Genomic DNA, 26,096 nt, shown 5'->3' on the forward strand with positions numbered 1-26,096 from the left:
GAGACAGAGAGAGAGACACACTGAGTTGGTTCCCCCTTTTCGAGATGAAGGTGAAGTCCTGTGATGGACTGCGGTCCTGGGTGGCCCGCAGCCCTTGGAGGTAGCATTTAAATGAAGGACAAGTGCTCCATTAACGAGCTATGAAACCACCATCTATCCCTCTAACCCCTCTCAATGTCTCTTGCCTGTCTCGCCACCATGCTTCTCCCTGCCTTAACAGCTTTCTTTCCCCCCTCTCCATACTCCCTCATCTACAGTATACATTTCTCTTCATTCTATTTAGTTCATTCATATTTCCTTTTGTTTAGGCCATATGACTTTACTAAAAAACGATTAGATGTTGCCGGTAATGTCATGTTCATTGCGTCATTGTAAGTTGCTTTAAACAAAAGTAAAAAAGAACCATAAACAAAAACAAAAACACAAATGTTAGTCCTTCTCCCCTAATCACTCTAGGATAATTTCGACTTCCTACGTTCAGCTGGCACTCATATACATGTGCAGTGGAGGAACAGTGCTGACAGAGTTTGGGTTCTGCCCTAGATCTTGATGTGAAGTAATATCTTCTGAGCCACCTTGACATGTTTTAAATTCCCATTCTCTGCTCCTTGCTGTCTCTCCCTGTCTATCTCTCTATTTCTCAATATTTCTCTACCTCCTCTCTTCCCCCTGGCTCTCTCCTCCTCCCTCCTTTTTCTGTCACCCCCTCCAACCCCGTCTCTCTCTCCCTCCATTCCCGTTTCCCTCCCTCTATCACCGTCTCTATCTGTCTATCTCTCTATTTCTCTCTCTCTCTCTCTCTCCCCTCAGGTCTTCTCTCTCTCCTCTTGCTGTCCCAACCTAAAACTATGTCTTCCTCCATCCCTACCTCATGGTCTCTCTCTCTCTCTCTCCCTCAAACTCTTTCTCACTTCCTCGTTGACTCCTCACTGACTCCTGTCCCCCCCCCCCCACCCCCCACCCCTCACCCCTCCTCACCCCTCACCCCCTTCCCTTCCCTTCCCTTCCCATGGGACTCACGCTGGAGGCAGTCGGCGTTGAGCAGCTCCTGGCACTTCTCGTGGCACTTGACGCCGCACTCGGAGCAGCGCATGCCCTGCCGGGCGATGCCCCACAGCAGGCCCTCGCACTCGTAGCAGTAGGTGGGCGTGGTGGCCGTCCACACCTCGAAGTTGTGCGGCGTGGTGCAGGAGATGGGGTAGATGAGAGCCTGCAGCGTCTTCTTGTACACGTGCGTCTTCTGCGGGATTGGACCGGACGGGGGCCGAGGGAGACGATAACAAACAACAACAAAAACACATGTCAACAACAAAAACACCAAACACATACAGTATGAAGACACACACAGACAAGAGAGAAATACACATAAAGAGGAAAGGGAGAGACAGTGAAACAACAGATTTGAGGAGGGACAGACAGAGAGATGGATAGAGAAGACAGAAAGATAGAGAGAGAGAGAAAGAGTGAGTTAGAGAGAGAGAGAGACAAGCAGACAGGGACAGACATCAGGATGGTGAAGACAGAGAGTGAACTTGTTGTCATTTATACAAATTTAGATATAGTAATATTTGGTTAGTTAACAACTTTTGCTATTTAAGTGATGACTACTAGTTACTGTATGTCTCTGGTGTAGAAATTCAATCTAAGTCTTGGTTTAATCTAAGATTACATGTAAATGATCTAGGGTGTTTCGTATCAGACACACAAAAAGACACCACCACTCACCAGTTCCTCGTCCTTGATGGAGGAGCGGGAGGCCATGGCCGAGGCAATCCCAGCCTTTCTGGCCTGCACCAGGGACTGCACATCACACAGGTTGTTAGGGCAACCGCATCAGCAACATCAGATTCATTCATTCATTTAATTTAATTTCACCAACACCAAAACCATGTGAGTCTTTACATGTGAGTAAGTGTGTAAGTAAATGACTTGATAAATACTTTATATTAAGGTTACTTAGTATCTTTAGCTATCCTTAGTTAATTACCTTGAACAAAAGTAAACTATAACTACTGTTAAATAGCTAAGCGTATGGTTTAGGGTAACTGATCAATTATACCTGATTATATCTAAAATATCTACATTCTTAAAACAAATGTGTTAGAAACAACACAAACTGTGTTCTGGACATGTGTTAAAAACAAAGTTGTGTTATCTTCAACAGATTTGTTGTAAGTATGTACACAGCATAACAAAAAAAAATTGTGTTATCCCTATCTGGACATAGAGATGTGTTAAAAACAACACTAGTTGTGTTCTTTTCAACACATTAATTTTAATAAATCAAATTCATTACAACACAAACCTCAGAATAAACTAGAGTTCTGTAAAGGCTAAGTGCAGTCGTTAATGATTTCTATCTTCATGCAAATGGAACCTTAATGTAAAGCTTAATAAAAATAAATATTCTTCAAAATCAATAATGTATCAATAACCTCCCATTGACGACCCATTATCCCACAGCCTTGGACACACATTCCAATACACTCCCACAAGTGAATGTTTAATGAAGGGGTTAATGGGTTAATAACTCAGACCAATGAGGCGGGGTTATCACCCTTCCAGAGAGGAAAGGAAAGGAACAATGAACCAGGAAAACAATTATGTTAGCACTAGCCCCTATACTAGCATCTCCCCTGGGATAGTTAGTATAGTATTATGTTTAGGATAGTAGCAGTTAGTGGTTAAGGGGGGAGAGAGAGAACCTAAGAAAAAAACAAACAACTACTGTAGGTACTAAAGACTAGAAGCCACGGGGTGTTACACAACTCAAAGTGTGTTGCATTTTCTAGCCTCGTCTCTGTGTTAGTGGTAGCTTCAACATTACTGCACAGGAGAGTTGGAAAAACCAAATGGGAAATAATATCTGGAATGGGAGAGGGAAGAAACAATGGTCCCATACTTTCTTATATTAAGTAGCCTGCAAGTAGACTGCAAATACATGTCAGAACAGATGAACTACAGTATCATGCTAACTCAAAAACATAATATTGTACAAGACAAATAGTTGGTGGAGCAATATTGTTTGAATGGCCTAAGGATTCAATCGGAGCTCAACTGAATCTTAGGTTGTTCTGATAACTCCATGTATTTGGGTAATGCTACCGTTACTGCAAACAGCATTACACAACAGCTACTTGTAAACTCTTCGTGCCACTTAATATAGAGCGGAACTGCGTTCCCACAACCAGTGAAGAGTTGGAGACCAGGGCAGGGGCTTTTTGAGTACACACTTACCATAGCCTGACCAGGATGAAAGGTTGCATTCAAGAGAGTGTCAGAGCATTATTCTTTTTTGCAGTCCAAGAATCAAGTTTCAAGAGATTTATTTTTCTGTCAAATACAGTACAGTATAATAGTATAGCCTACAACTACAGTAGAAGTGAAATGTAAACCTGGTAAACTCCATGACTTAGATGGGGAGGAATGCAACACAGATCATACTGTATCTACAGTACCAGAGGGTTATGAATGACAAAGTTGGGAGGAGTTTACACTCACCACATCGCTGACGAGAGGAATGTGCTTCTTCTTGCGCAGGTCCGGCATGCTATCAATCCCAAACAGTCCACTGCCACCCCTGAAAGAAATCACACTGGCCATTAGAGAAGTGCTCACCTACAGTACAAGGATGGACGAAACAAGCCATTAAAAGTTGTTATTAAATGTTTATTCCCAGCTTTCATGACCAACAAGCGACTTCTATTCAGTAGGTCTTCATAAAATAGTTGAGGTATGTTTTGATGATGGTACTGTAATTTAGCCTCTATTACCCTTACATGATGGTTACAAATAGAACTACAATAAAAAAATAAAAAAAAATATTTTTTACTGATGATTACAGATGGCACCAGAATATACTTTTTAAGACAAAGTTGACTTACCCTGCCTTGACCCAGGCTTGCTTGGAGTTATCTCCATTTTCATGGCCCTGTATAGTTCAAAATCATTAATAAACGTTTGGCTTAGAGGCAAACATACAATACACTGCTTAAACACCACACCAAGTTCCGAACTGACCTGCATGCTTAGGTGCATAGAAAAAGGGGGAATGATTGATTGAGTTTCACTTCACTCCAAATAAAGAGAAAACAAAACCCTGTTAAACTAGACATACCACATAGTAGATCCTATCATGCCTACCACATACAGTGAGAGAATAGGGAAGAGTTATGTGATGAAAAGATACAACCTGTACCAAGAAAAGTTATCTTGAATGTCTTGGATCATGTGACAAGCGAAGGTTCAAGAAAAATGACAAGTCGCAGCACCTTTATTCTCAAACAGAGCTCAGATGGAGCAGTTAGAACTCACATACTTCAGACTCTGGTTTGCACTTTTTGTGATCAAACAGCTCTGGTAAACCACAGGTTATATGCAAGCGCAGCATCTTTTTTTTTCTACTGGTGCCTCTTGGGGGGAGAGAACAGGGCCAGAAACAGAGCTGTCAGAATTTTGATCAACATGTGCTTTTTCTGGCAGAACTTTGATGCGAGCAAAACACGACAAGTGACAGCCACTTGGGGAAGCCTGGATATGCCGTCAGCTCTCGACTCAGCCAGAGGTTACAGATGTGCAGTCGGAGCATGTCACATTTGATAGCTGGTCAAAGCGTGCGCTTCAACACAGAAGAGCGTTTTTTTTTCTCCCCTGTCGACATGGGGAAAAGTTTGTGAGGGGAATCTTACGAAGAGACGGACTGAGGCAGATCTTAGAAGTTTTCCTGCAGCGAGGGAGCCAAACAAGCCCCATCACTGCCAAAGACAGAAAAAAACATGGGACAGCGGGACAGGCGGGTAAACAAGCCGTGATGTGTTTGTGGTGTTTCACCCTCTGAGGTAAACTGTTTCATCAGTGCCAGCAATCGCGGGCTCCTCGCAGACGAACACAGCTACAGGGAGCAAGAAGGGCCTGCAGCGACACCCAGTCCCAAAGTAGTCCTCTCTCTCCCTCTCTTCTCCCTCCTATCTCTGCCTCTCTTCCTCTCTCCCTCTCTATCAGTCGCTGAGGCCCTGTGAGCTCTCCTACCGTCATATGAGGCAACCAGGCAGCAAGAGAGGGAGCGAGAGAGGGAGAGAAAGAAAGAGAGAAAGAGAGAGTGAGAGAGGAGAGAGAAAGAGAGAGAGAGAGGCTTTCATTCGCTTCAGAGCGCCACTCGCGCAACAGCATCAAACTTAAAACTCTGGAAACCGCGACCGTAGATTCAAATCAAAGAGAACACACAGGCAAACCCAGAGACTTGCATTGCACGCAGGCAGCCAAGTTTTACCCACTGTGCTTCTCCCAGAACAACAGAGTCTTGTTGTTGTTTGAGAGGATGATAAAAAGTTGAGTAGACCATTAGAGCAATTTTGCAGCAGCAGACATATACACATACGACAGACAGCACATGCAATTCTATGCATAAAGGATAGCACACATAAACGGGCTGGCCAATGACAAAGAAAAGGAACACTAATCTGAACAACAGATTGTGTTATAACAGGATATGGTGTCATATGCACTTGTCATTTGCTAGTGGCACTATAAACGCTATGGGGTGTACTCAACATATTTTAGTTTGATCCAATTCATTCTGAAATATTGGATCATGTTAGGCCTCAGCAAATTGGGCTACATAAGCAGCAAAAACACCATGCATAGTAACCATAGTAACCCATGCATAGTAACCTGAGCGTCTTCTTTACTCCCCTCTGTGGAAAAGAAAAGACAAAAAGGTCTGAGACATTCAGAGAAATATAAATAACACCGCTGCCTCTGCTGAAGGAACGTTTTATGTTTTCATAAGACACAGACAAATACACACAGACAAATGTATCACAGAATTTAAAGTATTTAAAAGAGTTTGAATAATACAAATCTTGCTCTCATTTATACCTAGATAAGATTCTTCATCAGAAAATATGGACCTCGAATCTTGTCCAGTCCTTGACAGTCGACGCCTAGATTCTTTTTTTTCCTTGAGAACCTCCTTAAAGCTGCTCTGCCACTTTGATTGGGAAAACCCCGCCCTTTCCGGACTTCCCTCTGTAATCTCCAGATTAGGCTCCACCCCCTCCGAGTCCAGCCCCACCCTTTCTGCGTTGACTTCTGATGGACATTCCGGAATGTAAGACTGTGGGTCTCCATGGTGAGCTCTCCTACTGGGAGACTGTTCAAAAGAGAGGCTCCCTTTATGGGCGCAGCGAGGGTAGGCCGGGCTCACGGGAGATTCGGGGGCACTGAGTGTTTGATGGGCATAAGCTTGATCCTCTGATACCCCTTGATTATGGTGGTCGTCCAGCCTGAGGGAGGCTTCACTGATCTGGTCCAGCTGGGGCAGTGAGGGGGAGACATCAAAGACATTTCTGGGGTGCCCTCTCCCTTCCCTTCGCAAAGCACGCTTCTCGTCAAGAGGCTCTCTCTGCGGGTAGCCATCAACTGAGGCAGTGTCTGATAGGTTCTCCTCGTAAGGGTACCCATGGGAAGAGGGCGTGTCGAGGTCCTTCATAGCGCCGCGCAGGGCCGATCGAAAGGTGGTCATGGCGTGCCCCAGCTTCTTCACGTCATACTCCGCGTTGGGGCTCTCGATCTCGGGGTCCTCTGGCGTGTTCCCCCAGTCCTCCTCACTGGCGTCCTGACACGGAACCCGCTCGGGCCACTCCCTCTCGGTGCTCTCGGCCGAATCCGCGTCCAGACGCTCCGCCGAGAGGCAGCGCTCGCAGGTCGAGTGCGCGTCGTAGTCGGTCAGCGCCACCGTGGAGTGGCTGATGCTCCTGGAGGGGCCGCTGCCGAGGTCGTCTGCGTACGCATCTATGGTGTGGTACCCGGAGCTGCGAGAGTAAGGGCAGTTGGGGGTGCAGTCGCACTCCACGCCCACCAGCGACTGCGCCCTCGGCGCCTTCCAGTCCACCACGCTGGAAGAGCTCGACGCCGAGTCGTAGTACCGTCCGAAGAGCAGGGAGAGATGCTCGGAGCTGCTCCGAGACGAGCGGCCCGGAGTACTGCTGGTGTCCGCACCCGTGTACCCATCGCCGGTGTCCGACCCCCGGCAAGTCTCGCCCTCTTCCAGGCTGCAGTGGCAGGAACAGGCGTCCTCTTCGCTCCACCCGGCCTCGCCACTCCACGCACCGTCTTCGCTCGCGCTGGCTGGCAGGCCCGCGCTCCTCGAGCGATACTGGTCCTCCCGTCTGGCAGCTCTGCAGCTGGGGCAGGAGGAGAGCGAGCTAGTGCTCTGGAAGTCCGCTGCGTATCGCCTATCCAGGTAAGGGAGCCGGGATTTGTGACCTCCCGATACCGGAGACCCTAAGCTGCGAGGCGAGGGTGCTCGTTCAGGCCGTTGCCTTGTGGCGGCAGCCACGCCTTGGTAAGACGCTACGGCCTCTCTCCTCTTCTGCAAGGCTCTCTCTGTTGGTCTTTCCTTATCCTTAGGGTAGGTGTACTGGTTAACAGGTGGGCTGCTGTGTCTCCTCGGTAAGGTGGCTACCTGTCTACGCGGGCTTGCGTGACGTCCCATCGTTCTCGGAGACGCGTGGGGACCATATGCATTTCCCGTGTACAGCTCCTCGATCTCTGTCAAGACGGCGTCAACACAACACGACACTTCATCCACAGAGCCCTTGACAGAGGAGAGATACTGCCTGAGGTCCGAGATTTCTTCCTGAATTTTATTGATGCCCTGAAGCTCTTTCAGAATATGCTCGACTATAGTGCTCGACCCTTCTCGCGTCGTCGCCCTGAGCCTCTCTTCCATCTCTTCCTCTCTTCCAGTGCTTCTTCTTCTTCTAGGGCTCAGAGTCGCTTCCGCAATGTTCCCTTCATCAACGTAGTCCGAGCTGCTCTCCTCCCCCGACCCCTGCTGTTCTGCCGTGGGCCCATTGTGTTGGATGGTGCATGGTATCCTGATATTTCCCTCCCGATTTAGCTCCACCTCGCCGATGAAGGACTTGCTGGAGGCACAAACAGGACTGTGGCCATTGGGCACAGACCGCATGCCTGAGTGATAGCTGGTGGGTCTACGTCTCGGCTTGCATAAAGCAACATCCTCCTCCTCCACCTCCTCCTCCTCCAGCTCCATAGGGGTATACTGTGAGTTGTGTATGGGCTGTTCCCCGGGACCGTGTAGAAACTTCTGGATCTTTTTCCTGAAGCCGGGTCCCGATTTAGGGCTCTGGGTCTTGCTTTTGACCAGATCCCTTTTCTTGGCCCACTTGTTTGGGGAGATTCCCGCGGCGTCTGTGTCATCGTGTCCATTACTGTGGCTCCTGGAGAACATACCGATGAGGAAGAGGCACACCAGCTAAGGGCTAACTAGTGCCCTGGGGCGCTGCGCTAGCGGTCAGCTAGCACCCAGGGACTCTGAAGTAAGGGTGCCAGAGGATGAGCCATATCACCTGAGAGGCAAAAGAACAGCAGTTGAGTCTTTGACCAAAGAATATTCTTTTCCATACATAACAGCAGTTATGTAGGTCCAGCATACTAAAACATGCGCTCTTTATTATATGAGCTAGATCCTGACAAGATTGTAAACTAGCCCACTTAATGCCTTGTGTTACAAGAACAATTTTAATGATCCTTGGAGGAAACATTTCAATCTAAGTAGGCTACTCGCTGACAGTTGTTGCCACCATTCAAATTCATGCACTCAATTAATGTCAAATAATTGTAAGATTTCTAATACAGTGTCATTTTCACATCAGTTTTGCTGCTTCTGGGCTTCTGCACTCATCCTCATGAGTGACATCAGTCTACACTAAAGCTGTTTCTGAAAGTGGTTTCATCGACACTCATCAAACGAAGCATAGCGGATATGAATTTTACGGTTTGAAGTAATAGATAAAAAAAATCCCCATCAAACTCACACTGAAATATATGCTAGTAATTAGATAAAGGTTCAAAACTTTCTTTAATTTCTGTTATCATCGTCCCACTTAAGCTGCCTGTAGGGTACAATCCAACTGCCTCCCCACCTCCCCTGTGCTTTTAAGAGGAAGAAAGCAGGAGGCAAGCGTGCCGTGAACCTTTAAGCAGCGCTTGAACCGCTTCAACTAGGGGCTTGCGTTCATCTCCCGTGTCCATCAGCCACAGGCTATTTACAGATGCCGGACGCCGCTGTTTGGGCAGCCGCTGTTTAGCGGCGTCACGTCGGGGCAGCTTTGGACAGCTCCCTGTCACAACACACACACTGAGGGGGATAATCCCTCTCCTCCTCCTGTGCCCCTGGAGGACCGGGGCTGTGCTGGCGGAGCCCTCTCGGAGCCTGGACAGACGAGACAAGGAGCGGCTAACAACCTAACGATTAAGCCAGGGCCGGAGGGTTTAAGTGTTCATTAATTGAAGCAGTCGAACAGAACAAGGGGCGGCGGCGGTGGTGGTGGGGGGGGGGGGGGGTGGGGGGTGATCAAAATGGGGGTAGAAACTCAATTCTCTAGTGTAATCGTGCCATCTTGATTGGCTAACGCAAAAAAAATCTGAAGGAGAGAGGGATTTTAATACCATGGTAATGATATCAAACCTCAAAGGAGCAATGATTTGTGCTCGCTAGGGTGCAAGGACATCATCGATATGCTTTTGAATTTCTCCGTCAAAGGGCCACTAAAAAGGCACTTTCTGCTCTACTAAGATAAATAGGATCATTATGAGCAAAAAAAGGACAATTATGATTGGAAGCAAAAAGCCATGTCATGAAAGACTTCTACAGTGAATGAGCTCATCAAAGAAAATGTCTTTGTTAAAAAGACACCTGTGTCACTTTCCGAAAAAAATAGTCTTGCACTGTACGGTTGGCACAGGATTACTACTGCATATGAATTACCTTTTCAATAACCTTAAAGCCCTCATGCCATTTCCATCAGCTTTAAAAGGCAAGATCAGTAGCAGAAGTATCAAAAGAGAAGGTCCCATTTTCACCCGTATGCTATAGTCTCTTCTGTAGGAGCGACAAGAGTCGACACTGATGCTCAATCGCAAGAAAATGGGGGGTGGCTACCAGGCAATTAGAAAGGGAGTGTGCGTTGCCAGGCACACACACACACACACGGAGCAGGAAGAGCGACAGTCCAGCTGTGTGCACCACGGGGTGCTGGGTTGTTAAGTGACATCCCGTTGACTGTAATCCGCACCTTGCTCCAGCACTTGCTGTTGATATCACTAGGACACAGGGAAGACAAGGGCTGGCTAGGGCTGGCTTCTCTCTTTTGAATCTCTCTCTCTCTCTCTCACACACACACTCACACAAACACACACAAACACACACAAACACACACACACAAACACTTAACTGGTATAATTAGCTGAGGTGTAACAGAAGTTTACATCTGTCATATGCTTCAGTATTGTAAAATACTAAATATGTGGATAAATTGACAAAATTTGAGAATGTAAGCCATTGTACTGGTAGCGCAACACCACTTTCCTGGTCAACACAATAGTAGATTGTTTGTGAAGTTGATTCTCGCAAAAATAATGACTATACTACTGTATGTCACACTGTGATGATCAAGACAACACAAACTAGAGGAAAAGATGATGACCACAGACCACCTTAAAGGTCTAGTCCCCTCAATCAGTTGTCAGCAACTATCCTCGTTAGCAAAGTCTGAGAAGAAAAAGGATGAAGAAATTCTCTTTTGCCATTATCTCTGCCTCTGAAAACATCTCTACCTCCAAGTTGGTGTTTAGGGGACAGCGTAACACATCTAAACTTTGAGCTGGATCTATGGGTCTAGGAAACCAGAAAGAAAACAAGACACGAGGAGCCACTTTCCTCTCTGTCTGCAAATGTGTTAAAAAACAGCGGATAAGCAGATTCTTGATGCAAGTGGAGAAGGCCGGTGCCTTTATCAGTGTTATGTGACAAGCACGTCACCACTAGTAGCAGGACCGATGGCTAGCTGACAGCACAGTGAACTGGTGTCAGTGGAGATGAAGATGACTCTTTTGTCATCCGGTGAAATGCAATTACCCTCTCGTCAAAGTTTGCGTTCAGACTAAATAAACCAATAAAAACCTGGGCCGCTCTGCCCCAAAACCGCAGAGCCTTGCATTGTTGCAGGTTGCTTTGTGTTTGTGCACGTCACGGACATTGTGGAACACCAGTGAGTCATCAAATTAAGGTAAACATCAGGGTGCATTTAGCCGCTCGCGCAGGGGCACCCACTTGATTTCCGAGCGCCGCTCCGTGCGTTAAGCACCGGCTGCACTCGAAGAAGGCCGTCATTGAAATTCAGAGCCTGCTCCTGCCGTTACTTTTCTCAAATGGATTCGGCGAGCAACAGGATCCGTCACTGTGACTGAGACAGTGTGTGCGTGTGTGTGTGTGGCGGGGGCAAGTCTCCACCATCCTTAGATGCGCTTTTTGGCACGATGCCTAGGATGCTCTAAATGGTAAAGGAGCAATGCACATTCAAATTGGCTTTTCTGGCCATTTTATAATCCAAAGGTTTAGTTGAGGCAACAAGCAATTCAGGCAAGTACTCCTGGCCCCATCTACCTGCTATTAGATGATTTTACCATCAGGTAAAATAAATCTACATGATGCAAACAGAACAGTAACTAACTAACTAACTAACGAACTAATTACTGTAACTAACTAACTAACTAACTAACTAACTATCTCTCTCTCTAAAAGTCCAGCAACATTTTAAGGTGGGCCACTGACCTGATCATCTTAAACTAGGACAAACTTGCCCGCCAGACACCATCATTCTAGAATTCCCACCTGGAATTAAGCCCCTGACCAAAAGCAATCTAGTTCTGAAGTTCTGGATTTAACCTCTGTCCAATAATAGTACAGCACTAAGGGCTAGGGTTTAACCTCTGCACCATACAAGTTCAGTGCAGATAATGTGCTTTGCCATGATAATGCACAGGCCAGTAAATGCATACAGCATCAACTCTGCAGGGCAACCATAAGTAGAATCTGACCAGTGGCCTCACATTTGACCAAATACATAAAACACTTTCAAATGTTAAGGTATTAGACTCCTTAGATTCCTTAGCACAATCTAAGCAAATACATCATACCAGATTTTAATTCACACACACACACACACACACACACACACACACACACACACACACACACACACACACACACACACACACACACACACACACACACACACACACACGCACACACGCACACATGCAGGCACAGACAGACACACACACGGTCGCTCAGAGAGTACGTTTGCTTTTAGGAAGGGTTTTTTTCCCCTGGCCCTGTTAGAAAGTGCTTTGGGCCATTTACGATACAAATCAAGTTAATCAGTTCAATGCTACAGCTCTTTACCCCAAAACCTCAAATGAACCCTCTCCTCCTCCTCTGTCACTATCGAAAAAGTCATTCACTTCACAGAAAGTATGGCAATCTATCTGAATGTCTGGATAACCCTTTGCAGTGTGGAGGGACAGGACACACAGCCACAGCATTTAGAAGGACAGAGATAAGGAGATATTATTTCCTTCTGTGTGTAAGACAGAAAAGGAGATTTAATTGCTTCCAAAACCCTGCTGCTTTATTATTTATAGGTTTAAAAAAGTGGAGAAGATGGAATGTTTACTCCTCTCTCCTCTGCACGTTTTTTTCTCTACTACGTTGTTTTACATGAAAAATCAAATGAGTTTTGTTAAGTAGATTGCATTCATAACATACATATTATGACTGATTGTGTATTTGCTTGTAGTTATTTAAGCTACATACATCACAGTGAAAGCATACACACTCAACCTATATTTTTTCATTTCTTAAAATGGAAACAGGCAGCAGGAGACAGATGTGAAAATGACACTGATTCACATATCCAATACCACTTCCCAAGACCCAATCTCAAAACATAATATATCAATGTTCTCTTTTAACATTTACTTGTTAAAACTCTTTTACTTTTGTGAGCTTGAAAGATGCTGGAAATCTTACCTCATGGTGGTATGCAACTCCCAAGACCACAACAACCTGTGTGTGATGTTTGCATCACTTGGAGTGAAGCATACGGTCCATAATGAAAAGTGCACGCCCCGTACGCACGGCATGCAAAGCGCAACGATCTCCCAAGTGCCGAGTAGCATGGGAAAGATGAAAAAAAAATCACAGAAAGTCGGGAGGGAAATTCACAAGTACTTTTAGTCCCACGCTCCCACTGGTCTTTCCCCGGAGCCGAGTCAGAACGACACTCAAACCCGTGCAGGTCTGTCTTCTCCTGTGTGAGTGAGTGAGTGAGTGAGAGTGTGTGTGTGCATGTGTGTGTGTGTGTGTGTGTGTGTGTGTGGAGAGGTCCTACTGACCTTCTCTAATCAGACGCAGACACACACACACAGCGAGGACCGGAGCACAATCTGAGACTCACGCTTCAGCGGTCACACAGAGTATCACTACTGTCTCTCCGCCTCTCCTTCACACACACCCTCAGTTTCTCCCTCCCTCCATCTCTCCATTCCTCCCTCCCTCCCTCTCCTCACCCTCAGTTCCTCCCTCTCTCCATCCCTCCTCCTCACCCTCAGTTCCTCCCTGCCTCCATCCCTCCTCCGTTCACCGCTTACCAACCCACTCTCTCCTTTCTCTCTTTCATCTCTCATTCTCTCTCCTCCTCTCTCTTTCTCTCTTCCCTCTTTTGTCTCTCTTCCTCTCCCTCTCCTGCTACCCTCTCAGTCTCTCTCTCCCTCTCTCTCCCTCTCTCTCCCTCTCTCTCTCACTCTGCCCTCTGGCAATATATTCCAACAAAAAGCTAATCTGAGACTGTCAAAATGCCAGTTCTCCCTCTCGCTCTCCTTCCCCCCCTCCTTCTCGCATCATCCCCTTTCCTTTTCATCAGATGTAAAAGAAGCTGAATTATATCAAAACATTTACAACTTCTGCCAGCTTCACAGAGAGAGTGAGAAAAAAACAGACTTATTTTACAACGATTTCAACATCAGTTATCTGTTTGACTGACAGAGGGCTGTGAATCAAATGGCTAAAACATTATGTTGCCGTTCATTTGGTTTAATGCTTGGGAGTGTCCACACTGCATGGAGGAGACCCTGGCGTCCTGTCCGATAGTGAGTTATGACTTGGTGATTGCAGCCCGAGAAGCCGATTCTCAAACGGTGGCTTTTTTTATTGTGACCTTTTTAAGGCTGGAGGCAGCGTCGTCTAAGTGCCTCCTCGTGTCCGTCAATAAATAACAGCGTTTCGCGCCGGGGCAGGACGCAGAGCTAAAGAAAAACGCATGTACTCTCTCCCGCTCTATTCGATTAGGAGGCGTTTACGCAGACATCTCAAACCGCCCCTCCCTGCAGCAATCTCCATAATGGAGTTCCTGAGCGTCATAACTATAAACCAGGGGCGTATTACCATTCCAGTTTCATTAGCTGAATGTGTTTCCTACCTACACAAAAACAGCTTTATCCTGGTAAGCTCCGGTCGCACAACACATCCCTATTCTTTTCCATTTGCGACAATGAAAAATTGTCAACATTCATGTACTGACCAGCATTCACATACCATACTTGTGAGCGGACAATTAGCATGCACAGAAACCACACAGAGGTAATACTGAGGAGAATACCATGATACAAATACCCCAGGGTTAGTTTGTCAAGGGTGGATTTTGCAATGATTCAAAAATTTCGGAGAATACCACGATGCTAACACCCCTGGGTTAGTTTGTCAAGGGTGGATTTAGCATGATTCAAATATTAGCCAGCCAGCTCTAAGACCACAGGGCTCAGTGGCTGGGATAGACAATGAGTGTGAGTGTTTTGTGGGCTTGTGCTGCTCGCTCCCCAGATCTGCAGGACTGAAAATGTTTGAATTTCTCTTTGACTTGGTGCCAGTGGTGCCCAGTGGGTTCGTCTGTGCCTGGTGAAATCAGAATGTCACAGTATGGAATCCCCCTCACTCACCCCGGACTGTTCCCAACTCACCCGCTACCTCTCGCACTTCCTCTCCGGCCCTCTCCCCTTTCTCCATCTCTTTCTTTCCATTTTTCCCTCTATTGCCCTCTCTCCATCTCTCTTCCTCTCTTTCCCTGTTTTTTTTTCTACCCCGCCTCTCTCTCTCTCTTTCGTTACTGGCAGTATTGCATGCACAATGTCACAAAGCATGAAAGGACAGTAGAACACACCATTCAAAAAAAAAAAAAAAAACAGAACCAGCTGTGGTTCTCCCCCGATTCTTTTAGAAACGCTCCCTCCCTCTCTTTCTCTCTCTTTCTCTCTCTCTCTCTCTCTCTGTTCATTTCCTTTTTACTTGTTCAGTCTTTCCCCGAGGCCTTCCTCAGCACTGAGTGAGCTGCACCAGCGCTCAGGGAGAAAACATGGGTAGCAAAAACAAGGATTAGAGAGGGAAAGCTGTGAACATCTCTACAAAAGACCTCCACAGAATCTCACTCTATGGACAAACAGCACTTGCATGCCTTGTTTCTACACAGTAAGAGAGTATGCTAAATGACATTGAATGCTGGACACTGCATTACAATGTGTATTTTTTATATATATACATTTAGCATGCATATTTTTGAATAATCATGCTAAATGTATCAAATGTAGTACATTTATGCTTGATTGAATGTCAGTGCTACATCAATGTATTCATAGAATACATGTCCTAAAATACAACCCAATTATGGAACCCAGGCTCTCCAGTTGCGGTGTTTTAAATCAATATGGATATTTGCATTTTAAGAGGTCACCAAAAGACATTCAGTAAAATCTTGTATAAATAACACACCAAGCTGCCAGGTGTCGATAGCAGTGGCGAGCAGAACCAACGGTAGGGATGACCCTCGGTGTCATTTCCTATTAACAAGGAGACACCACTGACAAGTGGTGTTATTACACTACAACTCCCAGAAGACCATGTGACCTCTAGAAGGATTTACACTCCCTCCTCCAACCAGTTCCACTCCACACAGTTATTAGCATATAAATCATGTGTATGAATGTACATTTGTAACATTTTGGTATCTGTTTCCGTCTTCGTAATTTCAGGCGTGTCATAGAGTGCATATAAAAAACATTTAATTTTTCATATTATCTCAGTAAATATGATTCACAGCATTAAGAAAATGAAATATATACTGACGTTTTGAATGCCAATTTTCCACTCAAACCTCTAAATATCATTAATCTTGTCTCTCAGGTTTCTTGCCTGTCACGCTAGTAATAGCTCAATTAGGTGCATTTAGTTGAAATGGGTATCCAATATCTATAGTAATTTAAACTTTGGAAAGTTGACTACTTACATCTGATGTAGACTGCCCTCAATCCTACAACTGTTTAAGCCAGTATACAGTATCCCTTTCCCCAGTATCCCAGTAGCTCTTTCTATCTTTTTTTCTCTTTCACACACAAACACACACACACACACACACACACACACACACACAAACACACACACACGTGTCCCCGCTCACACTCACTATCTCTCCCTGCGTGCGTTCGCTCTCCCTCCTTAATTACTCCTCCGCTCTTTATCAGTGATGAGGAGAGACGGCATCAAACTTCCCGGTGACCTTGGCAACTGCCGATTAGAGTTGCCCCATTCTGGAGGAGCAGACGCTCTGAGAGCCGTCCCTCAACTCACCTGTCTGAATACGGGGTTGGGAAGATAAACAGCCTGTCTGCCCTACACACTGATCCTTCTTCTCTTCCCCTCTCTCTCTCTCTCTCTCTCTCTCTCTCTCTCATTCTCGTCCTCGTCCTCATCCTCCCCCTCCCTCTCTCCCTGTCTCTCTTCTGCCTTGGCTGACTGTAGGACATACACAAAATGACCTCTCATTCATGAGGCTGTTCATTTGTCAAGATAAAGGACTTTTGCTTATGCTGCTGACCACACTGTTTAAGCATGGATCTGGAGATCATCATCCGGACACCTTCTGCCTGGCTGTGTTGTTAGACCATCCTAGTTAGAGACATAAATTAGTGGTACTTACTTGGCCTCGTTTGAAAGAGGCATGGTGTTTCTTATCGGAGCAGTAAGTGATAAAGAGACTCTCAATCACAGGAGCAGCTCAAATGCTGTTGCCTAATTGGTAAGTGGACTGGGAAATCGGATTTGATTACAACAGTCTCGCATACACAATGAAAGACCCACAATGTGGCTGAAAAAAAACACTAGCCAAGAAGTGAAACTCAATCAATCCAAAGAATGCCCATGAGAGAGTCAGCCGGGTACTTACCTGCATGCCAGCTGATGTGGCAAACAAGTGGAGATAGTGGGGTACGGAGTATTTAGAAGGTCGGAGAGATAAACAGGGAGGCGAGAAAATAACAAGTTCGGGGACAGTGAGAGGGAGAGTGTAAGGGTAATGGATATGAGGGGAGAGGACTCCCTGAAATACCTCCTGAAGCTGAACTCTCACTTTGTTGATGGCCTTGAGCCAACGCAGCCTGGAGGGGGTGAAGGGTAGAGGAGGACCTTCATCCTGGAAACTGAGAGGGGAAAAAGAAAAGTCATTATTTGACTTTTATTGGAAAACAACAGAGGTTCTGTGCTACACTTTCAAGTCCAACTAGGCTATCTATTGACATTTTGTTCACACATACTAAGTGATGCTAACAGTTGGTATGAATCATACAACAGGCAAGCAATGCAAAATTCACACACACACACACACGCACGCACGCACGCACGCACGCACGCACGCACGCACGCAAACACAAACACTAAACTCTACTGTCATATACTTCTTGCACCCTATTGTCCTATAGAACAAGAGCATACTCACCATTTAAGAGATTTCTCAGATTTCCTTTCCACTGGCGAGATGGCGTCTCTCTTGAGGGAACCAACCATGGAAGGGGGTTTCCCTTCATCCTCTCCCCAGTGAGAGTGACCATTCGTGGGCAAGTGTCCATTACTGTTGAGGCGGTAGCCACTGTGGTAAGAATGATGAGACTCCTCCAGTTCAGATCCAACAGCACTCTCCTGACCCGTCTCGCTTAGCTGTGAGCTACCTTGGCTTAGATTACCAGATGAGCCAAAGCGACTGCTGTCCACCGGGCTGATGATTTTGGAAACAGAGAGTGACTATTAGAAATGCCCATAATGAAACAAACTTGTTCAATGAATATTAAACTCTGGGTGACTACTAGCAAATGTAAAATGCCAGGTAGATTGACTACAGAGACAAATTGTGATACTGTGAAATAAAGGACACCCAGTACATGAAGCAACACAATCGGGGATATTGTAAACTAGACATAAACACAAAACACACAGAGAGACATAAATCATAAAAACACGCTGGGGTCTAACTACTGTATATAGGTTAGGTATCTTTGTCTACACTTAAAGCATTATAAATGGTTGGGAGTGACCATTTATTATGCTGCTACTAGCCTTTTAGCATTCAAAAGATCCTTGTCATGCCGCATTCCTGACGACAAATCTGAAGTGGACTCGAAAAGAAGGTCCTTGTCCTTTAGGGATGAGGAATGTAGGGAATCTATCTCGGGTTTGGATACATATATATCAGGCTTATCAATGCTATTGGTTGAGGCTATCAGTTCTTTCTTGGTCATCTGGTCTATTTCAGAACCTTTCTTCATCTCACTGCTGTCTTTTCTGAGACTTTCAATGTGTGTGCCATTTGTTATGACCGTGCTGTCATCGTTAGCTTTTGGTTGTGTAGTCACAATGCCAGGCTGTTGTGGTGTGGAAGGCATGGGAGTGTCTTTCTGCCAGGGGAAACCTAATTTAGCTCCAAAGACAGAGCCGGCAGGGGGCTGGTCATTTGCTGCATTAGGCTTTTCATCCTGGAAGAGGCCAGTAGAGAAATTTCTAAACCCTGTAAGTAGGCCTGCACCATCTGCTTGAGTTACTGTAGGTGGGGGAGAAAACAATGACCCAAGAGACTTTCCGCCATCACCGGAGCCAGTCATGAAACCAAACGCAGAACCAGACAGACCAGGCATTTCAAACACAGTCTTAGTTGATGGAGGCTCTGTTGATTGTAGCTGCTGGATGGCCGGAGGTTCAAGAGGAATACCTTCAAGGGGCAGCCCAGATTTGTCTGTATCTTTAGCGGGTTCTCCAATGATAACCATAGGTTTCTCATGGATAACGTCTCCAACGGTGGCGGTTTTATCACTAGCTTGTGGTGTCGATTGTGACCCTGCTGCAGCAGGACCTGTTGTATCAGAAGGTCCAGTCTGGCTGACACCAGTGCCTTGTTTCACTGGCACCGTCCCTGAACCCGGTGCTGTTGGTGGAGGTCCCTGACCTCTTGGAGCATTGGGAGGTCTAGCTCCAGGGGGTTGTCTTTGCTGAGGCTGCGGCTTCGGTGGTTCAGGGGCTTTGAACATGCCAAAGAGGTTGGATTCGGTTGGTAAATTACTTGTGAAGCCAAATAGAGAGGGCTTCGGCTGCTGCTGTTGTTGTGGGGCTGGAGCTGTTTTGAAAAACGAGGACTGAGAGAAAAACCCAGTTGAAGGTGCTGCTGATGGGGCAGCTGGTCCGGAGAACATTTTTGACATGAAACCTGAGACCGCATCGGCAGAGGAGTCTAAAACAGACTTTGCTGCATCAGCAGGTGTCTGTTCAGTTTGGGCACCAGCAGTTGGAGGTGTAGCAGTCACATTGGATTGCAGATTTGAACTTGGTGTTTCTGCTTTTGTGGATGGTTCTGATGCAGTCTGAGTTTCAGGGACAGAAGCAGAAACAGGTTTGTCTGGAACTTGGTCTGATGTAGTATCCTTTCCATCTTTTAGGTCTGTCTGGCCAGGTAGAATAGATGATGGTTCTGGAGGTGAATAGATGCCTGTGGTGCTTGATGGTGCTTGAGACAATGGCATTTGTGTTTTTACAGTAACTGTTTGTCCTTGGCTTTTCCCCTCTTGTGTACCATCAGCCTTAGTTGTAGATACAGTTGTTTGCTCTGGCACTGGGGCCACACTGGCAGCAGTAACATCTTGTGGTTTTGGAGGCTCTGGTTTCTTAATGGCTTCTTCCATTAATGACCCAAACAGGCCAAACGCTCCAGTCTTGGGTGGGCCACTTTCAGCTGAAGTAGGGCTGGGGCCACCAAACATGGAAAGCAAGCCTTTTCCAGGGACTTCCTTTGAGGCAGCAGCTCCAGGAAGAATTCCTCCGAATAATGATGACGCTTGAGGTGCACTCTGCTGGGGGGCAGGTCCACCAAACATGGAGAGCAGTCCTTTACCAGGTGGCTCTTGTGGGGGAGCTGATGCTCCCGGTGCAGCCCCTGCTTGTCCAGGACCTGTTGGAGGACTTGGACCAGAAAACATCGAAAACAACCCTTTGCCTGGTATGTCTTTTGATTCTGTTGATCCAGGGAGGATCCCACCAAGAAGTGAACCAACCTGGGAGGGAGCACCTTGTGAACTTGATCCACCAAACATAGACAATAAACCAGCAGCTGGAGTCTCTTTGGGTGGGGGAGCGCTTTCAGGGGTAGATTCCACCTGGCCTTGAGACACTTGAGGAGTGGCTTCAGTGGATGGCTTTGTTGTATCAGTTTGAGGTGTAGTGTCAGCGTTAGGTTCAGTTGTGGTTGCTTGTTGAGCTTCTGTGGTACTGGTAGTTGTGGGTGCAGCTGAGGAAGGTGTCTCACTAGACTGAGGTGAAGGCCCACTAAACATTGATAGAAGTCCTTTAGCTGGACTCTCAGTGCCAGATGATCCAGGAAGAATGCCACTAAGAAGTGATCCTGCTTGAGTCGAAGGAGATGAGCCACTGAACATTGAGAGCAATCCTTTAGGGGGTTCGCTTGCTTCAGACGAAGCTGGCAAACCTTTGGGTTCACTTGTTTCAGATGAAATTGGCTGAGTGGCTGTTGTTGTGTCTGCTGCCGTTGATGTTGCGCCTGCTGCCGTGGTTGTTGAGTCTGCTGCCGTTGCTATTGTGCCTGATGCCATTGTTGTTGTGCCTGCTGCCATTGTTGTTGTGTCTGCTGCTGCTGTTGTTGTGCCTGCTGCCATTGTTGTTGTGTCTGCTGCCATTGTTGTTGTGGTTGATGCTACTGCAGCTGCTGCTGATGACGTTGATAAAGCAGCTGCTGGTTGTTGGGGTTCTGTTTGAGGTGGTAAGCATGGACCCTCAGAACTCTGGACCAGGTCTTTGGCTGGCATTTCTTTAGGTGGCTCAGAGACTGGGACAGATGGAGGCACTGCCACAGCGGGCCCTTGTACTGGTCCCTGTCCTGGAGCTCTTGGTGGAGCTTGTCCTGGTAGCCTTGGTTGCTGCTGTGCAGGTGGTCTTGGTCGATATTGTTGCTGTGCTGGTGGTCTTGTTGGAGGTTGCTGCTGTGGACTAGGGCCTCCAAACATTGAAAATAGACCTTTGGCAGGACTTGGAGTAGAGCTAGATGGGCCAGATAAAAGCCCTCCGAAAAGAGAACTAGCTTGGGGAGCACTCTGCTGTGGACTTGGAGTAGGGGCTGATGGTCCAGACAAAAGCCCTCCAAGAAAGGAGCCAGTTTGTGGAGCACTCTGCTGTGGACTTGGAGTAGGGGCTGATGGTCCAGACAAAAGCCCTCCAAGAAAGGAGCCAGTTTGTGGAGCACTCTGTTGAGGACTTGGAGTAGAGCTCGGTGGTCCAGACAAAAGCCCGCCAAGAAAGGAGCCAGTTTGGGGAGCACTCTGTTGAGGACTTGGAGTAGTGCTTGGTGGTCCAGACAAAAGCCCACCAAGAAAGGAGCCAGTTTGGGGAGCGCCCTGCTGAGGACTTGGAGTAGGGCTTGATGATCCAGATAACAGCCCTCCAAGAAGGGAACCAGTTTGAGGAGCATTCTGTTGTGGACTTGAACCGCCAAACATTGAAAACAAGCCAGCAGCAGCCCCAGATGCCCCTGTGGTAGCCTGAGATGATGGTGGTTGTTCACTTGCTACAGGTTGAGGTGGTGATAGTTGTGCACTTGGTGCACTAGGTCCACCAAACATGGACATTAATCCTTTCATTGGTGTATCAGTAGATGGAGCACTCCCTTGAACACCAGTTACTGTAGATGTTGTAGGCACAGGTGTAGTTCCTGCATTAGACTGTTCACCTGTAACATCTGGAGCTTGTGATGGTTGTGCCATTGTAGCATTAGAATCTGCAGGTGTAGGGACTTGAGGTGGTGGTGGTTGTGTAGCAGGTGTGCTTGGTGCACCAAACATGGATAACAATCCTTTCATTGGTGACTCACTGGGTGGAGCAGCACTAGGTGGGGTGGTACCAGGAACATTAGGGCCTGAAGATGGTGCAGGTTGGGGTTGTGATGGGGGTGTAGCAGGTGTACTAGGTGCACCAAACATGGATAACAATCCTTTCATCGGTGACTCACTGGGTGGAGCAGCTCCTGGACCACTAGAGCCTGCAGGTGGTGCAGCTTGAGGAGGTTGCGCACTAGGTCCACTAAACACAGAAAACAATCCTTTGACGGAGGGTTCATTACTTGGAGCAGGGCTTGGCTGAGCAGCCCCTGAAGCTTGGTTAGCAGTTGTTGATGCAGATGTTGGGGGTGGGGGACTAGGTCCGCCAAACATGCCACCAAGTCCACCAAGAATGGACCCTGATTGTGCTGGTGTCTGTTGAGGGCTACTACCACCAAACATGGACAACAATCCTTTAGGTTGTTCTTGTTGAGGTGGTGGTGCTGGGGCTGCTTGGGTTGGTTGTGGCTCTGATGGTGTTGGTTGTGTGCTGGGACCACCAAACATTGAAAGTAATCCTTTACCTGGTGGCTCGGAGGGTGGTATTGTTCCTGAAGGCACTTGTGCACTGGGTGCTGCTTGAGGTGGCATCTGTTTAGGGCTTGGACCACCAAACATAGACAGCAGACCTTTTCCTGCAGATTCTGGTTCACTTGGTGTTCCAGACAGCATATCACCAATCGAGCCAAACAGTCCACCTGATTTAGGGGGAGGTTCTTGCTTTGTTTGTCCAATTGGTGATGTGGTTTCAGACCTTGTGGGAATTGGGCTTGTGCTGGTGGTAGGCAGAAATACTTGCGACATGCTCTTACCAGGTAACTGGCCTTCAGCCTGCCTTTCTGCTCCATGGCTAAGTGTTTGCTGCTTCTGAATTCCCTTGGGTCGTGATGACATTTGTTGAGGACTTTGTGGGAGTTTACTTGCATCACCTCTCTGACTGGTGCCTGACAGCTGTTGTGTCTCAGTTGTCCTCCCTATGGTTTCTTTGTTAGCACTAATACCAGGGGTAGGACCCACTTGTTGAGGTTTTGTAATAGGCTCTGGGGACTTGGCAGGTTCAGGCTTAGGCTCTTCCATGCCAACAGCAGATTTGAAGCGGTTAAATATTCCTCCCTGTGTTTGCTCAGGTGTTTTTTCCACAGGTCTTGGTGTAGACTGGACACTTGGCTGTGATGGAGAAGTAGTAGGCACTCCTGGACTGCCTCTGGCATTTTGGTGACTTGGCAATGATGTGGATGGTGATGGCACAGTGGATTGTTGAGACATAGTACTCTGCCGAGCAAGTCTAGGCTTCTGAGATGAGGGGATAGTTTGAGGTGGTGTGTATGCTTGTGTAGATGGTGGTGTAGGCAATATCCTCGAGGTTGTTGATGGTGGTGTAGGCAAAATCCTTGAGGTTGTTGATGGTGGCTGTGCCCGGTTGTTGACACTTTGAGGTGCTGTTGGAGAATCATCCCTCGTCATTTTTGATTTGAGACTCTGGAAACCTGTTGAGAATATTCCCTTGTTCTCTCTGCCAGCAGCTGATGGTGTTTCTGGCTCTGTACTTTTGCCAACTATAGATGACAAGAGAGAAGAAATCTTCTTCACGGATCTATTTGGTTGTTCTTCTCCAGGTGCCACATGTTTCCGCCACTCTTCCTCTGAAGTGTCATCAACATGTCTCACTCTGATGATGGATGGGGAACGGCGTCTTTCCTTGGGCTTATAACAAGCAGGGGAACTGGTGGAGTTTGTAGTGGAGGTGACCCCACGGGATATTGGCACTTTCTGAGAGAGAAGTTCCTTAACGCCATCAGTGGTGGTCCATGATGGACCTTGATTATTATTATTATATGCTGAGAGATCAACAGCCTGAAGAGAGGGATCCTGACACGCATACTGCTGTTTTGCATCCATTCTAAGCTTGTTTAATCTGTATGAAGACAAGTTTAAATTTGGCTGCCTTTGACCAAAGTATGAATTTTCAAACATTTGTGAGAACCGTTCAAAGTTCAGGTTCATGATCTCATTTCCTTTTCTATATGCTGTGGACAGGTCAAGCGGACTATTAAGGAACTGGGCTTCAGGCTGGTCCCCTGGAAGCCAAAGGAGCTCATCTTCATTGTACAGTGGGATTTTAAAACCACAAACAACAACCATTTCATCTTGGAGCCAGGCATTGGGATAATTACCAGTGGGCTGGCCATTTCCCCAGATTTCACCTTCAGGTGTGCAAGCATATACATACTGCCCTGAGCCATCTGTAAGAAGGGCATAAATGTATTCATGATCTGTGTATACAAAATATCCACAGTCTCCATCATCAGCTGGCCACCACATTCCCTGTTCCAAAAGCGACAGCCACTGGTGGTACCATTCCCCTTCTTCGAGATATACAGAATCATCCATTTCCCCGTTAACTACAGGATAGCCCCACTCATCATAACGCCTGTTCAAATGTCCTTGACTTGAGTAATTCACCTGTTGTCGATAATAGTCTGGGTTTCCATTGAAGCCATACTGTGCATTTGCTGCATAAGAGAGGTTTGGTGCACTCTCCTCATAGAAACCCTCATGATAGGAAACACGATTCAAACTGTAAGAGCTGCCTTCATTGAACGAATGCCATTTACCAAATTTAGCATTTCCCCTCTTGGTGCTTAGATTCAGAGCTCCATCCTCCTCTTGATTCCCCAATCTGTCTAAACTGGTGTAGCTACTCCACAATCTTTCCCTATAGGGGGTGTTTTCAGTGATGTTTCTTTGAATATCTACTGGTGTAGTTGCCAACTGTTCTTGACTGTACTGCATATTTGCATATGGCTGAGCAGGTAAATTAGGCTGATTGCTATATACACCTGAGGTGTTCCATGGCTGAGTTTGTTGTGAAGTACCTTCAAGTGTCTGTGTATATGAGGCATCCACAGGGTAATATTTTTTTGATTCGTTGTTGAACTGCTGCCAGATAATAGATGCTTGTATCCAATTTTCTTCATCGTTGTTAAGAACGTCTCCATACTCCGTGTAGGATGTTGCTGGATCTTGATAACCATATTGACTTGTCATACCATGAAGGGAATTTGTGCTGCTATGAAGACTTTGATGGGATAAAACGTTTGGACTACCCAGTGGAAAGGAATGAAGATTTTCTACACTAAAAGACATTGGATTTTGCAACTGGTATGGATCTTGATAATATGGTTGAGTCAAATTACCAGTGCTGTTTGAAATGTAAGATGGTCTATTCTGCAGTGATCGAGCATAGCTAGACCTAGTTCTTAAATCCAAACTGTCACTGTCTGCAGCCATGGGCAAATACCCCAACGTACTCCTTCTTTGACATCGGGTGATGGGAAAATACATTCCAGGACGTCTATACATGCTTGCAGGATCATACATGAGTCCTGGACTGTTACTATGCTGAACAGCAGCAGCTGAGTTTGATATTACACCTGACGAACTGCCTGAAACTGTCCTCTGAGCTATATTTTGTGTAGGACCTTGCTCTGGTTTGGTTGAAGGCACTTCTTCAGTGGTGGTCCGACCAAAGAGTCCTGAGAAAAAACCTTGTTGAGCAGGTGGCTTTTCTTCAGCCTCTTGAGACAGTGGTTTAGAAGGCAGCTGTGGCAGCTGTCGAGGTGTTTGATTTTGATGCTGTCCTGGCCCAGTCAAAGGAGTGGATTGTTGTTGTACAGGTGCTACCTGTGTAGTTGATGGTGTATCTTCAGACGATGATGTTAATTTGTTAAAGAGTCCAGACAAAATTCCTGTCTGGTTTGCATTATCCTGAGGTTGTGATGGTGCTGACACAGAGTTTGGGTTGTGCTGGCTGACATGTGGTGGTTGTGGTTGTGTTGAAACATTCTCAGATGATGCCAACTTAAATATACCAGAGAGCAGACCAGTAGATTGACTTGGCTGCTGTGATGACCCATCCTGAGAAGGACTCTGACTCTGCCTCAGCGAGTTTCTACGCTGTTGTTGAGTTTGAGGGGGTT

At 46.6% G+C, this 26,096-nt stretch overlaps 1 protein-coding gene across 3 annotated transcripts in view; it reads right to left on the bottom strand.

Annotated features, from left to right (window-relative positions):
* The window catches only part of unc13bb (unc-13 homolog Bb (C. elegans)), a 96,278-nt gene that overhangs the window by 33,704 nt on the left and 36,478 nt on the right, over positions 1 to 26,096 (bottom strand). The window contains exons 9-14 of one of the 3 annotated variants that reach the window (XM_062553887.1): positions 17,688 to 17,963; positions 17,301 to 17,391; positions 3,885 to 3,931; positions 3,502 to 3,580; positions 1,726 to 1,800; positions 1,021 to 1,240 (exon numbers count right to left, since the gene is read on the bottom strand). In XM_062553887.1, the coding sequence (XP_062409871.1) occupies positions 1,021 to 1,240; positions 1,726 to 1,800; positions 3,502 to 3,580; positions 3,885 to 3,931; positions 17,301 to 17,391; positions 17,688 to 17,963 (788 nt within the window). Of the gene's footprint in view, positions 1 to 1,020; positions 1,241 to 1,725; positions 1,801 to 3,501; positions 3,581 to 3,884; positions 3,932 to 4,020; positions 4,039 to 5,670; positions 5,694 to 5,877; positions 5,922 to 17,300; positions 17,392 to 17,687; positions 17,964 to 26,096 lie in introns of those variants that run through there. The other 2 variants (XM_062553889.1, XM_062553888.1) reach the window with 2 other exon arrangements.

The sequence above is a fragment of the Sardina pilchardus genome, chromosome 14 (assembly GCF_963854185.1).
Source record: "Sardina pilchardus chromosome 14, fSarPil1.1, whole genome shotgun sequence".
Classification (NCBI taxonomy): domain Eukaryota; kingdom Metazoa; phylum Chordata; class Actinopteri; order Clupeiformes; family Clupeidae; genus Sardina; species Sardina pilchardus.